The sequence below is a fragment of the Phoca vitulina genome, unplaced genomic scaffold (genome assembly GCF_004348235.1).
Source record: "Phoca vitulina isolate PV1807 unplaced genomic scaffold, GSC_HSeal_1.0 scaffold71, whole genome shotgun sequence".
In the NCBI taxonomy this organism is placed as follows: Eukaryota; Metazoa; Chordata; class Mammalia; order Carnivora; family Phocidae; genus Phoca; species Phoca vitulina.
The window spans coordinates 13487702-13504693 of record NW_022589774.1 but is presented as its reverse complement, the minus strand read 5'-3'; the positions used below and the strand labels follow the sequence as shown (position 1 = coordinate 13504693).

General features: G+C 36.7%; 1 protein-coding gene across 3 annotated transcripts in view; it reads right to left on the bottom strand.

The window, feature by feature from the left end:
- Positions 1-2401: 2401 nt before the first annotated feature.
- PLA2G4A (phospholipase A2 group IVA) overlaps positions 2402-16992 on the bottom strand; it is a 152127-nt gene continuing 137536 nt past the window's right edge. Inside the window, exons 17-19 of one of the 3 annotated variants that reach the window (XM_032393091.1) lie at positions 13460-13655; positions 11861-12018; positions 2402-3800 (exon numbers count right to left, since the gene is read on the bottom strand). In XM_032393091.1, coding sequence (XP_032248982.1) covers positions 3669-3800; positions 11861-12018; positions 13460-13655 — 486 coding nt within the window. In that variant the 3' untranslated portion in view covers positions 2402-3668. The remainder of the gene's footprint in view (positions 3801-11860; positions 12019-13459; positions 13656-16992) is intronic. The other 2 variants (XM_032393092.1, XM_032393093.1) reach the window with 2 other exon arrangements.

The window sequence follows — 16992 nt, the reverse complement described above, 5'->3', positions numbered from 1 at the left end:
GAATGTATTAAAAAAAAAAAAAAACAATATCCCCAATATGCTGACTACTAGAGACTCACATTAGCCTTAAAGACACACATAAACTGAGAGTGAAGGGATGGTAACAATAACAAATCAGGGGTAGCTATATTTATCTCAGACAAAATAGACTTTAAACTAAAAATGGTAAAAAGACAAAGAAGGTGATTATATAATGATAAAGGGGTCAATATATCAAAAAGACATAACCATTATAAACATTTATGCACCCAACATTGGAGCACTTAAATACATAAAGCAAAAACTAACAGAGCTATAAGGAGAAATATGCAGTAATAAAACAATCGTTAGAGATTTTAATACCTTACTTTCAATAATGGATAGATCACCCAGACAGAGAATCAATAAAGAAACAGCAGATTTGAATAACACTATGGGCCAAATGGACCTAACAGACATATACAGGACATTTTATCCAACAGCAGCAGAATACACATTCTTCTCAATGGCACATGGAACATTTTCTAGGATATACCATATATTAGGCCATAAAACAAGTCTTTGCAAATTCAAGAAGATTGAAATCATACCAAATATCTTCTCTGACTACAATGGCATGAAACTAGAAATCAACAAGAAGAAAACTGGAAATTCATAAACGTGGAAATTAAACAACATTCTACTGACAACCAATGGATCAAAGATGTAATGAAAGGGGGAAATAAAAAGAAAAGACTGAAACAAACAAAAATGGAAACAACATACTGGAATTAGTGTGATGCAGCAAAAGCAGTTCTAAAAGGGAAGTTTACAGCAATAAACATAGTAAGAAACAAAAAATATCTCAAACATCCTAACTCTACTCCCCAAGGAACTAGAAAAAGAACAACAAACTGAACCTAAAGTTAGCAGAAGAAAGGAAATAATAAAGATTAGAGCAGACATAAATGAAATACAGAAGAGAAAACAATTGAAAAGATTTAACCAAACTAGGAGTTAGTTCTTTGAAAAGATAAACAAAATTTAGCTAGACTAACCAAGGAAAAAGGAGAAAGGGCTCAAATCAACAAAATTATAAATGAAAAAGGAGACATTACAAATGATAACACAGAAATTCAAATGATCATAAGAGGCTAACATACTGGACATCTGAGAAAAAGTGGAAAAATTCTTAGAAACATACAACATACCAATACTGACTCAGGAAGAAAGAGAAAATTTAAATAGACCAATTACTAGTAAGGAGATTGAATCAGTGATCCAAAATCTCCCAGTGAAGACAAGCCCTGGACCAGATGGCATCACTAGTGAATTTTACCAAACATCAAAGAAGGGTTAATACCAATTTTTCTCAAACTCTTCCAAAAAAATCAAAGAGGAGGGAACACTCCCAAACTCATTTTCTGAGGCCAGCACTATCTTGATACCAAACCAGAAAAGAACACTACTAGAAAAGAAAACTGTAGGCCAATATCCTGATGAATATAAATCCAAAAATTCTCAATAAAATACTAGCAAGCTGCACTTAGCATCACATGCAAAGGATCATTCACCATGATCAAGTGGAATTTATCCCTGGGATGCAAGGATGGTTGAACATATGCAAATCAATCAATGTGATACATCACATTAATAGAAGGAAAGAAAAGAATCATATGATCATTTTAATAGATGCAGAAAGCATTTGACAAACTGAACATTCATTCATGATAAACACTCCTAACAAATTAGGCATAGAAGGAACATATATCAATATAATAAAGGCCATATATGACAAACTCACAGTTAACATACTCAATGGTAAAAGGCTGAAAGCTTTTCCTCTAAGATCAGGAACAAGACAAATGTGTCTACTCTCACCATTGCTACTCAACATACTACTAGAAGTTTTAGCTAGAGCAATCAGGCAAGAAAAAGAAATAAAAGGTATCAGAGTTGGAAAGGAAAAAGTAAAACTGTCTCTCTTTGCAGATGACATGATTTTATATATAGAAAATCCCAAAGAGGAGTGCCTGGGTGACTCAGTCGGTTCAGCGTCTGCCTTTGGCTCAGGTCATGATTCCAGGGTCCTGGGATCGAGTCCCACATCAGGCTCCTTGCTCCGTGGGGAAGCTACTTCTCCCTCTCCCTGTGCCTGCATCTCCCCCTGCTTGTGCTGTCTCTCCCTCACTCTCTCTCTCTGTCAAGTGAATGAATAAAATCTTTAAAAAAGAAAAAAAAAGAAAAGCCTAAAGACTCAACCAAAAAAAAAAAAAAAGCTCTAATCAATGAATTCCATTGCAGTATACAAAATAAAGTTTTAGAATACAAAATTAATATACAAAAATCAGTAGTGTTTCTACTACTGTTTAGAAATAAACCCAAAATAAACCCAAGCATATACTGTCAACTAATATTTGACAAGGCCAAGAATACTCAAAGGACAAAAGACAGTCTCTTCAGTAAATGGTGCTAAGGTAATTGGATATTCATTCTTCTTTCCTTGAATTACCTTTCTTTAACCTCTCTATTCATTTGTCTTTTTTCCTGTCACCTTTTATTCACATTTATACCTATGAGGAAAGACAACAAACAATAATAAAGAAGGGAGCACTTGAAAGTTCATTCTTTCCTCGGTTGATTTATGCATACAACAAATTAGTGCCCACTACAGGCCATCAGACATGCTGCAGGATCTGAGGATGCAGCAGTGGACAAAAGTGACAAAAAGACCTGCCCTCAAGGACCTTATATTCCAGTGCAGGTGACCAACAATAAACAGGATGAATAAGTTTCCTTACTATGTTAGTTTCTCCTTATGTTTACACCACTGAACCTTAGTAGTTCAATGGAAACTGAAACCACAGTCATACAATACAGACTGTCCCTAAGACTCATCTTGCAGATACAGCCCTTGCCACTCTTCTGGATTTTTCTGAGGTCAACTGCTCTCTTGTGGACAAACAGTCCAACATAATCTCAAAGTAAAATGTTAAACTAGAAGAGGTTACATTTTTTTTTTCTATTTGCTGAATAAAGATATAGTGTTTGTTCAAGAAATGACACATGCTTTCTCCTTTAAGAAAAATAACCATGATTTAAAATGATAAATTTCACATTACCATTTAGGATTAACAATTTTTGTGTTTGAAAGCTATGAATCTGAGAATCTTTCATAGCTACATTGCAATACTCCATTAAAATTAGGCAAAGATTCAGTTATCTCATGCTAATTGCATATTGATGTATTTATTTCATATATGTATACATGTGTATATAAATAAAAAATAGTGTTGTCTCATGGTATGAATAAATCCAGTCAGTGAATAACATTTACACACAATGCAAAGTCGTACTTATTGAGACTGAACTGTTAAATATTCTAAAAAGAAAACATTTTTTTAAAAAAGAGGACACATAAGATAGCTGGTGAGGAATGTCTAAAATTACAATATATGTCCTTACATTTGCATCAGGAAATCTATACTGACAGAAAATGTAGCTGAGTATATTTTTACATAATCACATCATCTATCAACCTAACAAATTTATAATGGTATTATTCTCATACAGCTAAATAACTGCAACTTTGAGTATCAGCCAGTCTCTTGTGATCAGTACTAATATCTGTACTATGCTTTTAAATCCAGTTGTAATGGAATTTCAAACTGCCTCAGCATCAGAAATTGCTGCCCTTTCCACTACACAAACTATGCTGCGGGTTTGCTTAGAAACTCTTTGTTGAAGAATCGTCTTGCTTCAACATTACTAAGGGAAACAGAGCAGCGAGATGGATTCTGTCTTCTGTATTCAATGCTCTCAACTATGGCGTTCTTTATCACCTGCAAATAGAGGGAAAAGATGAATAATTAGTATTGCTCTAAACTCACGTAAACATTCGTTTGGTCAAAACAAAAATCTAGTTGATCTTTTTATTATAGTTTTCTTTTTGAAATAGAGAGAGAAACCTCGGAGTCATGCATGTGTATATTTAAATCCAACATCCCACCATTATACTCTTGTTAAGCTCATGTCCAGAGCTTAATTTATCTTTATTCTGGTTTTCAATGGGGAGGTGATAAGAGGGAAGAAATAAGTAACTACTAAACGTAGAATTTATGTTCTTTACAGTTAGTGGACAAACAGGAAAGAGGGACCACAACGGAGTAGCAGACTTTCTTTAAGCCTAATGAGAAAAGAAGGCATTGCCGAAGAATTGCCCCGCTTTCTCAGCTAAACAAATACAGTTATAAAACATGGATGTCCTCTATCTAGAAAATACCATACTTTGTGATTTTATTGATGATGACTTTTTTATTCAGAATAATTTTCATATATACTCAAATTAATGGTGACTACAACTTCTAAGATTGCTATTCCAATTATATTTTCTTCTGGTATGAAGTTAACCTAGTTAAGAACTTCTGGAAAGAAGACAAGATTTGGAATTTGGTTAAAGCAGTTGTTGCAGGGCAATGGGAATGGGCTTTGGAAGAGAGGCCTGTATATTAATCTTTTCTCTGTTGCTTATTTGGAACCCTTTCAAAATCAGAAAGACTCCACTCCCTAGGACAGGACTATAGGATTTCATCTTAACCAATGAGCTACAAGTTTCAGGGCACAGAAGAAAATCACAGGGACTATTTTACAATTCCCTTCATTCTCTACCCCAGGGATTGTTAAACAACATTAAGGTATTATGTGCATGTGTTTCAGCCCTCTGCCCTACCTGGCAAGTCCGAGCAGCTTAGGACCCAAGGCCCCCTCCCACTCAGAGCTAGAGTGGCCCACTTGGCCTTGGAGATATGTAGAGGGGTTTTCCCCTGTCCACATCCAGTGTCACTGGGCAAGCCAGGTTCAATGCTTAGAGGAGAGAGATACGTGACCTGGGGGGTGCTAACAAGCAACTAATATTCTGTGACTTTATGTTGGACCTGAGGGGCAGGCCCATCTAATTCTCTAACAGTAACTTTAAACAACAAACAGTTGTATTCTGGAAAGAGGGATTTATCACAGAAATGTGACATCTTTATTTGCTTTATGATTTTTAAATTATATATAGAGAATATGTATAATAAAACATAGTATCATACCTGTATGTATATATATTGTCTTATGGGCTCAAACATTACTGAGTCTTTTAAGAAAAGCAGGTATTTGCTGAGCCCATTTTTCCCAGGAGTAAGGGAAACATAATGAATTCTATGGTGACAGAAGAGGCTTCAGGCCTATGAAGGAGACCCTGACCCAGGACCTCTAGGCACAATCACTTCTTGGCTGTGTGAGATCAAGGAGAATCCTTGAACCTGTTTCATCTTCTTTAAAGTGGGAATAATAATACTAATCTTGGTTTTTGTGGGGATTTGTATAAAGTATTTTGTACAATACCCAGCACCTCAGAAACGTTCCATAACTAGCATCTATTTATTGTTGTTATTTTTAAACTGACCATATGTGTGAAAATGCAGGAGCTTTAATTTGGATACGAGGCTATCAAGTTTAATAGAAATAAACACACAATGTATATCCAATTATGGGCTTATTATATGGTAAAAGTCAGCAAATCAATTCTGCTATCAAATGTGTCCTACTACATCTTTTTTTTTTTTTTTTTTTTAAGATTTTATTTATTTATTTGAGAGAGAGAGCAAGCGAGCAAGTGAGCAGGGCTCAATCCCAGGACTCTGGGATCATGACCTGAGCCGAAGGTAGAAGCTTAACCAACTGAGCCACCCAGGTGCACCCTACTACATATTCTTTTAATAATCTCCCTGCTTTTGGGGGGCCTGGGTGGCTCAGTCCTTAGGCGTCTGCCTTCGGCTCAGGTCATGATCCCAGGGTCCTGGGATCGAGTCCCGCATCAGGCTCCCTGCTCCGTGGGAAGCCTGCTTCTCCCTCTCCCACTCCCCCTGCTTGTGTTCCCTCTCTCACTGTCTCTCCCTCTGTCAAATAAATAAAAATCTTAAAAAAAAAAAATCTCCCTGCTTTCTAGATAGTATGACAGCAAGTTTTCAGTTGGTGTCTCCTTCACCATACCAGCACAAGACACAGGAACCCTCACTGCAGAGAAATACCCAAGTCAAATAAAAATCAACTCTTTATTTTCCAAATACCTTAAAAGCTTAAAAAAAAAAACAAAAACCACAGGGAAATTACATTAATAATGACTGCTGTCAATTCCTTTATAATAAATTCATAAGCACAAAAAAATCAGCAATATCAATACCATGAACTAGCGGATTTCTCATAAGTGGGCCTTGGCGGTGTTTCTAGTAAACAGGCCATTCTTATGAAGGAAAAGGAATATTTACATTTATTAACTCTGAAAAACCCAAATCATATGCAATTAGAATGTGCAAGTTGAACCACTAGGTGGCATATTAACACTATGAAACCATTGCCCCGATTTTTCAGATTGCTGCAGAACACAGCCATTGGTTGTGATTTATAATTCTATGATATAAACAGAGGAGGCTAAACTCACTCCTACATCAGTGCTAAATCCAAACCTCCTGTCATGACACATGGTACAGTTCCATGTCCAAAGAAGAAATATGCCATCTTTGAATCTTCCTAGTTTTTAAACGATATTAGGTGTAATCTTCATCAGCGTTTATATCTAATTTCCTCTTTCATCCCCCCTGAAATTCGTTGAGATTCTAAATCTTTCCCTTCTGTGGTATCCTACAACAGCCCTCCTCTCTCAAACCTCTCCGCACCCCTGCCCCTCCCTAAGTATGACTGACCCACATCATCCTTCACGGTACCCTTCAATAGCCTCCTAATTGTTGATCCAAGACTCTTTAAATCTACAGCAAGAAAGGCAGAGAATAGGGTGCCTGGGTGGCTCAGTTGTTAAGGGTTAAGCGTCTGCCTTCGGCTCAGGTCATGATCCCAGGGTCCTGGGATCGAGCCCCACATCAGGCTCCCTGCTCGGCGGGAAGCCTGCTTCTCCCTCTCCCACTCCCCTTGCTTGTGTTTCCTCTCTCGCTGTGTCTCTTTCTGTCAAATAAATAAAAATCTTAAAAAAAAAAAAAAAGAAAGAAAGAAAGGCAGAGAATAAGAAAAGGAAACACATAAAATGTGAATTTCTCCCAAGTAACCCACAAGCAAATACTGAATTCCCACAATAGAAAATTAAAAATGACCCCAACGAGGAAGTTACCATATATTTTGAAAGAGAAATAAAAATTACAGATATAGAAGAATACAAGAAGATATTCTGGTCTTAAAATTGCTATGAATCTGCCAGCAAATGTCTGCCTTTCCAATAAAAACTGAAGTGTCATGAAAGCAGGGGCCTTATTAGTCTTGTCAGTTTTGATCACAGCACTTAGAACAGAGAAGGGGAACCATAAATATTTGTAAAAGTAATGAATGCACAGAAGGTTGAGTTCAACTAAGTGTAACTCATGGAGACAATGAGATGCATGGAAGGACAGGCAGACTCTGTAAGTGCAGTGGATGGACAGGGCATTCTCAAAGAAAGACGATCCTGTAAAAAGGCTGAAGGTGGGAGATCATGGCATGTGTAGGAAGCATCTGGGAACTGGCCTGGCTGGAATGAAGATTGTGTTTGGGAAATAGTAGGAAATAAGGCTGCTTGAGAAACAGATGGTTCAAAAGTGGGAAAGAGTGAGGAAAAAACATGCGACCCCATCTTGGCTCCCCACATGACTGTGTGACCTCTAGCAATCTGCCTCCATTACCCTTGACTCAGTTTCTTCATATGTAAATAAAGATACCTACCTCAGAGGCTAGTTTTGTGTGTTAAATAGTTGAGGGGAAAATATCTAGCTTATGTTAAACATTCAAAACTTTTTTCGTTTTCTTTTGTACATGGTTGTATCCTTAGTTACTAAAACAGTGACTGACACAGTAGATACTCAATAAATATGTGTTGAATTGATGAATAGAAGATGGAAAGAGATTATAGGCAGCATTAAAGGTAGATGAATTTGGGCCTTACACATTATACACATGGTATATAATAAGCTTCTAAATTACTTTTAAAAGATAAAAAATTTAACTCTACCTAAATGCTACTATGATGATGAAATAGCAATAAATTAAGAATTAAGTACCAGTACTTCTGGATATATACTTTCCCTCATTTAATTAATTATTTTTTAGAGGGAAAGAGAGCACAAGCAGGGGTGGGGGAAGGGTAGAGGGGGAGGAAGAGAGAGAATCTTAAGCAGGCTTCACACCCAGCGTGGAGCCCACTGTGGGGCTCCATCTTACTACCCTGAGATCACAACCTGAGCTGAAATCAAGAGTCGGATGCTTAACCGACTGAAGCACCCCGGGGCCCCACTTTTCCTCATTTTAATTAGCATCGAGTATTTAACACTTTATAGAACCGTTTGAGAATTTTAGAAGCTCATTATTATGCACCATTGGCATATATTGAATAAATTGACACATAACCTGTTCTTAGAATATGCCTACTGATTTAATAAATTGAATGAGTGAGACTGCGTAACAGTACATTTTCCTGTGAACACTGAGTCAACAAGGTCCTGGGAAAGGAACTCTCAGAGCCACATTCTCTCCAGATTAAACTGGTGATTTATGAGGAGAGCATGTAGCCACACTCCATGCCCATTCTACGTGGTCAGAAATTCTGCCTCCAACCAACAGACCTGCATCCTGACACTTGCTATCCCTTCTTCCTATCACATCGAACTCTTCAACAGTTTCAGCCAATAAGTCAATAGCATTTTAAAAATCAGTCACTAAAATTTTATTACATATTTATTTTAGGTCCCAGGCATTGTGATGAATGTCTCTGGAGTATACAAAAGGTAAATAAGGCAAGTTATTGTTTTTAAAGGGTTTAAAATTTATAAGTAAAAGCAGAAGACAATATGAACACTGATCATAATTATTATTATCATATTAGTTGCTTCAATTTATTAAGTGTCTCTTACATGTCAAGCCCTTAAATTATATTATTTTACTTAATCAACACCCTGGTCCTACAAGATATGCATCACTGTTTCCCCTTACAAACCAGGAAAGGAAAATTTGGAAGTTAGGCAACGTGTCCAAGGTCACTCATTCAAGAGGGTTTAAACATTCAATTTGGTCTGACTCCAAAGCTTCTGCGTTTCCCGCATACCACATGTCTACTGGTGTAAGTCACTTTATGTTTCTATGTTAAGTTTCTTAAAAAAAAAAAAAACCCCCAGCAACCCCCCCCCCCCCCCCCCATTAAATACTACCATTGTAAAATGACTGAGGCGATGTTCAGTGAGAAGGAATTTGGGAGGACTGAGTAAGTGCCGAAACCTGATGCTAATGAGAAACCCAGGCTGCTGTCATGACGGGAGCAGAAACAGAGCCAAAGTTCTCTAAAGATGAATGAGAATTTAGGTTCAGCCAAGCAGGCCAGCTAGGATCTCTGGAGAAAAGAAACCAACAGAAGCATACAGCTGTCGGAGACAGGGTGGCCTTTTCAGAATAAAAAGTTAAGCCAGAATGTTAACTGAAGATGAAAATTAGCCTTCAGCCACAGCAGTCGTGGCCACAAACGTGAAAACCACCTTCTCTGGAGCTGGCAGTCAGGGGTCTGCATTAGAAGAGTTTATATTCCCAGGGTCCACAATCTGCAAGCAGCTCTGACAGCCCGTGGCAAGTAATGATGTGCCGCATTGCTGAAGTGTGAATTAGTAAGCTACTCTATTCAAATGGTGTGGGAATGAGTGCTTTAGCTAATGACTGAGCCTAATGAGCTCTCCAGCATTCTACCCTGGCAGTTTTGTTGGTCTTCATTTATCATCACTTACCAAGAAGCTTTGATTCTGATAAAATACATTTTCTTGGTTAAAAGTGAGGGGTCAGGACGGTAATCAAAAAAGAGACAAAATGTCAGTGAACACTGGAATTCCTACCTCGGTATGAAATGTACACACATACAGACAGACAGACAGACACACACACACACACACACGAATCCCTTGAACACAAGTCTCAATGGTCATATAATTTAAGAGAAAGCTTACATTCATTCATGCCACCTCCAACCCCCAAAATTTACTGCCTAGGCTGCTATTACCTGTATAGACGTGTCTATATTATTAATTCTGGGCACTTGCAAAGGTCTTGGGGTGTATGTGTCCTGGTATAGGATATAGACACACATAAGTAAGGTTCCCACTTATCGAGCAGCTTCTGACTGTTCATACGTCCCCTGATGATTCACTATTGCTATTATGATAGGTGCTGTTACACCCGTTTTAGAGATGAGGCAACTGAGGCCCAAAAAGTTTAAGTAGCTTATTCAAAGTCACACAGGTGGCCCATCTGAGATCTAAATGAGATATAAAGCCCACGACCTTGCTTCTACACACTATGCCAGAGAAGTTTTTGGAAGCAATTAAATCCTGCTTTATTAATTAATGTTTGATGAGCGGTTTGTCAGGGAAGTTATTCTGGAATTCAGTCTGTTTTTGCTTAGGCTTTTACTTTTTCATCTATGTGTCAAACTACTTTGAAGAATATATAAATAAAACTATATCATTCTTTATAGCAAACAGCTTAGCAGGTTTCATATAAACCAGAACTGAAAAACAATGAGAAAAATGTAGTTGTTTTAAGTTACAGATACAGATATCCATCCACTCACGCTCATCTACAACATATACAGATAGAGAGATATATATGTATGTATGTGTATCCTTTTATTTTTCCAAGTCCAAGAGGGTATTTATATATTCCTACAGTCTATTTTTTTTTCCATTTGAGGACACCTGATCAAGTTTAATACATTTCATCCTAAGGAATACACTGTTTTGAGTTTGTTCGTTTCACACTAGAAATAGGATTCTTCTGCTATTACCCCTTGGTTCTCTTTTGACAGCATGGGGTTTTATTAAACACAACTCTATCTTGAGAATGTCTGTTTAAATCATGGCTTAAAATACTGATTTTCTCTTAATCCAGCATATGGATTTCAGATGACCATTGATTGTAAGATAAAAGAAAAAAGAAAAAAATATATTTAGAAAACTAATCCCATATACACAGAACCCTCATCCATATACTGTGCTTTCTTTTGCACCATTTGCAAGGTATCCAAAAAGACTGGCAAATCAGATACAACACTTGTCCCTCCCCAATTAGTTTCTTTCTTTTTCTTTTATTCTTTTCTTTTTAATGTGCAAAATCCAGCTAGGCTAATGAACTTGGGCTTTCATAATGGATAATAATTTGTCAGACACTGTGATTTGGAACTACAAGCCAACATGATTCCAGTTCTACAACAGTGTTCTTAAATGGTGAGTTAGAGATTACAGAATTTCACATGGTCACGGAATCTTAGCAGCAGATATACTGGGGTTAGGGATGACCTAAGTGAAGAGAATGACTTGTTTCTGAAGTTCCTAACGCAAAGCGTACTTGATATCTCATGAGCTAAAAATGGGAAGGCTGCTACTTTTGGCAACATTCCCAAGATCTACAAAAATAAGGGCATTTAAAAGCATGAGTGTGTCTATGAAAATTCGTGATATTTTAGCAGATAACTACACTTCTGGTTACATTCACTTTCCTACCCTTATATTTCCTCCTTATCACTTTTCTTCCTCCTCATAATTTATTTTTATCAGATGACGAATCATTAGATACTTTGCGAAAGAAGCTGAGTATTAACCCATCCTTCAATCAAATTATCATATAAAATATGGGCTCTGCCAATTTAGAGCGATTACTTTTTATTTGTGATTTTTATAGCGTTCTTCTGGAGAGTAATAAAATAACATACAAAAAATAAAATGGTACAATTTGGATGGTATCATTCATAAACCTTATTTTTATTTTTAATGAATTAAAAAGGTATTGCTATGTTCATGTGATATGGAAGTATGTGACATTGTCAAGGATCACAGGAGATACTTACATCAATGTTGTTCAGGGTATTGAAGTGCATGAGATCATGCAGCCTTTTGAATGCTTGATTTGGATATTGAAAGTTGAAGGTCGAAAATGGTGATTCGGGGTCATCAAAAATATCAAAATCAGCTATCTCTTTCTCTTCTTTAGTTTCTCTCGGAACACCTAAATATTAGAAGAGTCTCAAATGGTGTGATTTTGAAAACAGCAAAATATCTCTAAAACCCAAGAAAGAAAACATACAGATAGCTGTAAACATAACATAGGGAGCCCCCACTGGGGTCATGGGATCTGTAGTATGCACTGTTATGCTCCCACCCATATTCCCTGGGTTGAGATATCCAGGTGTTCTGCCTGGGAAACTTCCAATTGCCTGCATCTGCATCTTTCTACCCCATCCTGCAACAGGCTGTTTTGCTCTCTAGCAGCAGGATGTGAATTCTGGTAAATAACACTCTGCCCCAGGCAGCAGTCAGCCAAAGACTCTAGGAAGTTAGGATATAAATACCCCAGTTCCCTTGACTCTTGTGGTATGAATGGGAAGGATGATTCTGGAGCATAGGTTCTATTCCATTTCCTAGGCTTTCCCAAAAGGATCAAATCTTCCTCATGGTAGTTGGCTTACTAACACATCTTTTGTTGTCTACCTTCCTTTATCACTTCCCTACATCCTTAGTAAAATTCCCTAGTCCACCCAAATAAACGGTCTGCACTTGAATTCCTTTCCTGGAATCTGCTTCTGGGGAATCCAAACCAAAACATTATCTAACTGTGTTCATGCCACAGGAATGGGTTTCAAGTATACTGTTCAATAACTAAAAATGCCCACCAATTCTTCCTTCTCTTGTTTTGAAGAATGACTCGTAATAACCTCCCTTCCTGATCCTTTCTCTGTCTTCCTCCACCATCTGGAAGATCACTTTCTTCTCCATCATCCCATGTCAAATCTGCCATGACTATCTTTTATATCTTTTCCTCTCATAACTGCACTTTCAGGTCCAAGGATAATATGATTTTTAGGCCTTAAGTATCCTGCCTGTCAATCTCTAGATCTCCTTTTGTTAATCAATATTTTCCAGGATATAGAAGAATCTATAGACTCTGGATGTAGTAAAACAGGACAACTGTGCCTTGAACTTGATTCTCTTTTTCTATAAAACATAACGAAGCAACCTGAAATTATTATTTATGTTGTACTGCCAGATTATATTAATCCTGTGGTCACTTAACATTCCCAGAGTTTTTGTATGATTTGTTCTGAAACAAGGGCTCCCTTGCAAGGGTAATTTTCAAAATATTTAATAATCCCTATGGCAAGGGTGCCAATCAGTCAGAACAAACATAAGCCCAGGTTTTGGAATAAAGCCCCAGAGATTTTTATTGAGCCAGTTGTTGACGTATCAGTTTCTGAATTATGAAGAACTCAGGGAATCTTGGAGTGAGAAAGAGGGCAGTACTTGAGGTCTCAGGATAGTAGTTATTTATTAAGGTAAGGGGAGCATTCAAAATTGTAGTAGCTAGTACAGCAAGTGCTGTTATAAACCCACTTAATATCAGTCTTTTACCAGATTTCTACTTTATAGAACATAATTTATTCCCCATGTACCTGGAGCCTTGTACTTTCTGAAGTTGATGTTGGCCAGAACAAAGTGGATGATAGTTGGGCAGTCTTTCTCCATATCAGGATTCTTGGGTTTAAAGACATAGCACTCCTTCAGTCCTTCTCGATCAAACACTTGAGGATCAATCTTTGGAAAGGGGAGCTTGTTCATTTTGGCCCACTTTTCTGCAAGTAGAAGTTCCTATGGAGGAGAGGTAAAGATGCTTTTGGGAATTTTCAGTTTTTATTTATTAAGTTGGTCTGGCCATCATTCAGTGTTCATCAAGTGTTAACTGTGTGCTAGCAATGTGCTCCTTGCTAAGATGAATAATGATCCTGTTCTCCAGAAGCTCATTAATTAAAAAAAAAAAAGCACTCTATAAGTACACTTGTTAATTTTTGGCATAGGGCTAGCTCCATAGGAGGCATGTGAAAATTTACTGATGAACTGAACTGAATGAAATTATAGTGATGTAATTGTTATAGGAAAAAAAAACCCATTAGGGCTCTGGTTATTTATAAGCCCTGTGAACATTTTTTAACCCTTCAGAGTCAAAGAATGATGAAGCAAAATGAGGAACACTCTGGTACTGAATTTTTACTTGTACCTTCTCAGCATAACCAATTAAAATTAGTAAATTTTATATATACAAACATATTTGAGTTACTCTGAATCAGCTTTTCTTTTGCATCTGTTTATAAAAAGAATTTAACTTCTGGACTCAGAATGTTATATGTGTAGTGGCCAAGAATGGGCCAGACAGGGAAACCAAGAGTTTAGCTAATGGGCGTGGCAGATTGTGTGATGGTTTCCACATATTAGCTCCCTTCCCAGTAAGAGAATTATACATCCCCACCAGAATGAGAGGACACCTAAACACAATGACAGCAGTTAATTTGTAGCTGCTGACATGAAACATGACCAAGAAAAACACGTTTGTTGTTGGCCACTGAGATTTTAGGTTTGTTTCTGCATCCAGGCTGACTAATGCAGTGGGTAAGCACACACACACACAGTATTAGATTGAAACAAGAAAGCATAAATCAATATGGAGAGATTCCATAAATATAGCTTATTTATGTTTATATACAGCTTAAGGGGTAGTGAGAAAAATAAGAAGCAGACTCTCAGTGGTAAAAGGGCAGACTCCGGGGCCTGATTGCCTGAGTTCAAATGCAAGCTGTGGGACCACAGGCACGTTTCCTAATGTCTCCACACTCAATAGCCTCAAATATAAAATGAGTATGATAATAATAATATATATCTTATGATTGCCAGTAGAATAAAATAATGTCTGTACAGTATTCAGAGTGGTCCCGGACACCTATCAATTGCTATACAGAAGTTTGATAAATAAATGTCAATAAAGAGAGGAAGAGAGGTGGAAGGGGAAAAGTAAGGAAAGAAAAGGAAAAAGAAAGAGAGACAGGTACAGAGAAATTCCCATAGAGACGAGGTTTTAGGGAAATGATCATTACAATCTCAAGTTATTTTAACCTACTCTTTGTCATCACATCGATGTATTCAATGATAACCATTAGTTGCAAATCAAAGCTCCATGCTAAGAGGTGGGGATATCACAGTGAGTGAAACTCTTGTCATTATGGGATTTACAGCCTGGTGACTGAAAGATAATAATCAAATTACTCCTTAGGCTTAAAACCATAGTAAATGCTATGAAAAAAGTATTCACCATGAGATCTGCAGTATATGTGGACTATTTCTTCAGAGTGTACATTAATTCATTCAACAATTATTATTGAATACCTGCTATGTTCTAGGCATAACTTGGCTGTCTTTGAATCCTTGAAGATCATAAATCAATGGGAAAGATAAATAATAGATATGATAGTACAGTATGATAGAGGCAGAGGATGTGATGGATGTCTCCATGCCTGGGCTGTGCAGTCTGAAAGGCCCACCTCAAACACAGACACCTAGATTTGCTAGCTGGGTGGTCTGAGACACACTGCGTAGCCACCACAAGTCAACAGGGAAGAAATTATTTTGTGGTGTGTATTTAGTGATATTCCCCTGATGGCACCATGGGAATCATAAGAACCAACCAACCAACTAGCCAAACAGGGACCAGGCTGTTCACTATCCCTGAAATGGTAGGCTCCCAACCCCATTTCACCTACATTCCACCTGTTTCTTATTTCTCAGCAACTCATTTTCTATCACTGTATGTAAAGTTAATACCATTATCTTCCTCAGGACTGATATGAGGATTAAATGAGATAATGTATTTTTAAAAACTCAGTAATTTATATTTAACAATATAATTTACATTTTAAATATTTAGATTTAAAACAGCACCTTAAATTTATAGAAAAATATACATTCAACTTTCACTGTTCTTGATGCTTCTGGAATGTTGTGAATTTTACGTTGATCAACTCTCAATGCCATTTATAATAAAAATCTGGGAGAACAAAGGATTTAATGTATATTAAAGCAGTTGTTGCATAAACTAATGGGCAAAATATGATATTTTACTGAAAAAAAAATATTTTATTATATAATATTATTATATTTATATATATATTCTAGTTTGAAATTTGAGGAAATTTAAGGAAACTTTTATCACTAGCTCCTTTTTTACCTCCTGTTTAGTTGAATTATTCAGTTTATTTCTTGTCTGGCACTTTCACAATTATTCATTCAAGATTATTCAACACCAAAATAAAACCAAGAAGTTCATACTGTGGATCAATTGCGTGAGAATGAGGCAAAAAAAAAAGAGCTTTCTAGTGTTTACAAACGTGACTCAGGATGACTAACGATGTGTTGATGTGTGAGGAAAGAGGAAAAGAGAACTTTGTGAAGTAAAAGACCAAGCTATTTTTACATAGATATTTCATGTTGGAATCAGGAAGCAATTGAAACTTTCCCTTTCCTGATATGATCCTTCTGGGGAAAAGGTTAAAAACTGATGACTATAGAGACAGTGATTACAGGATGGAAAAACTACCTCCTTTCTGATGTCTCGTTTCTCTGTAAAGACTGAGAAACAATGACCCAGACTATGACTAGAGCAGACGAGTTTGAAAAGGGTATTTTAGAAGAATGCCACGAGCAAGAACATTGCTGCTTCATAAATTATGGCAATATGCCTATCATAAGTATCCATTTTGGTTGTTGGACACCTCATATACTTCAGATTTCCATAGACTGACTCGTGGTAAATTGCCAGTACGCTTCTTTGTAAGATGTACACAGTTTTGAGTACTAAGACACTGTGAAGGATAAGAAAAACAGTCTAAATAACACAGAAATATATTCAAACTATAGTGTGAGTGGCATATATACGCCATTTTATTTATTTTTATAGATGGATAAATATATATTTATATGTATTTTTAAATAAATATATATTTATATATAATAAATTAGCTTTTCTCAAGAGGAAATGAGCTTTTTCTCTGCACACACCTAGGATACAGGCTTTCTATGATGTTTCTCAATATTTACCATCTATTTTTGGATTGGGAAGTGGTATAAGTATAAATATGCATGTAAATATGTAAATAAATTG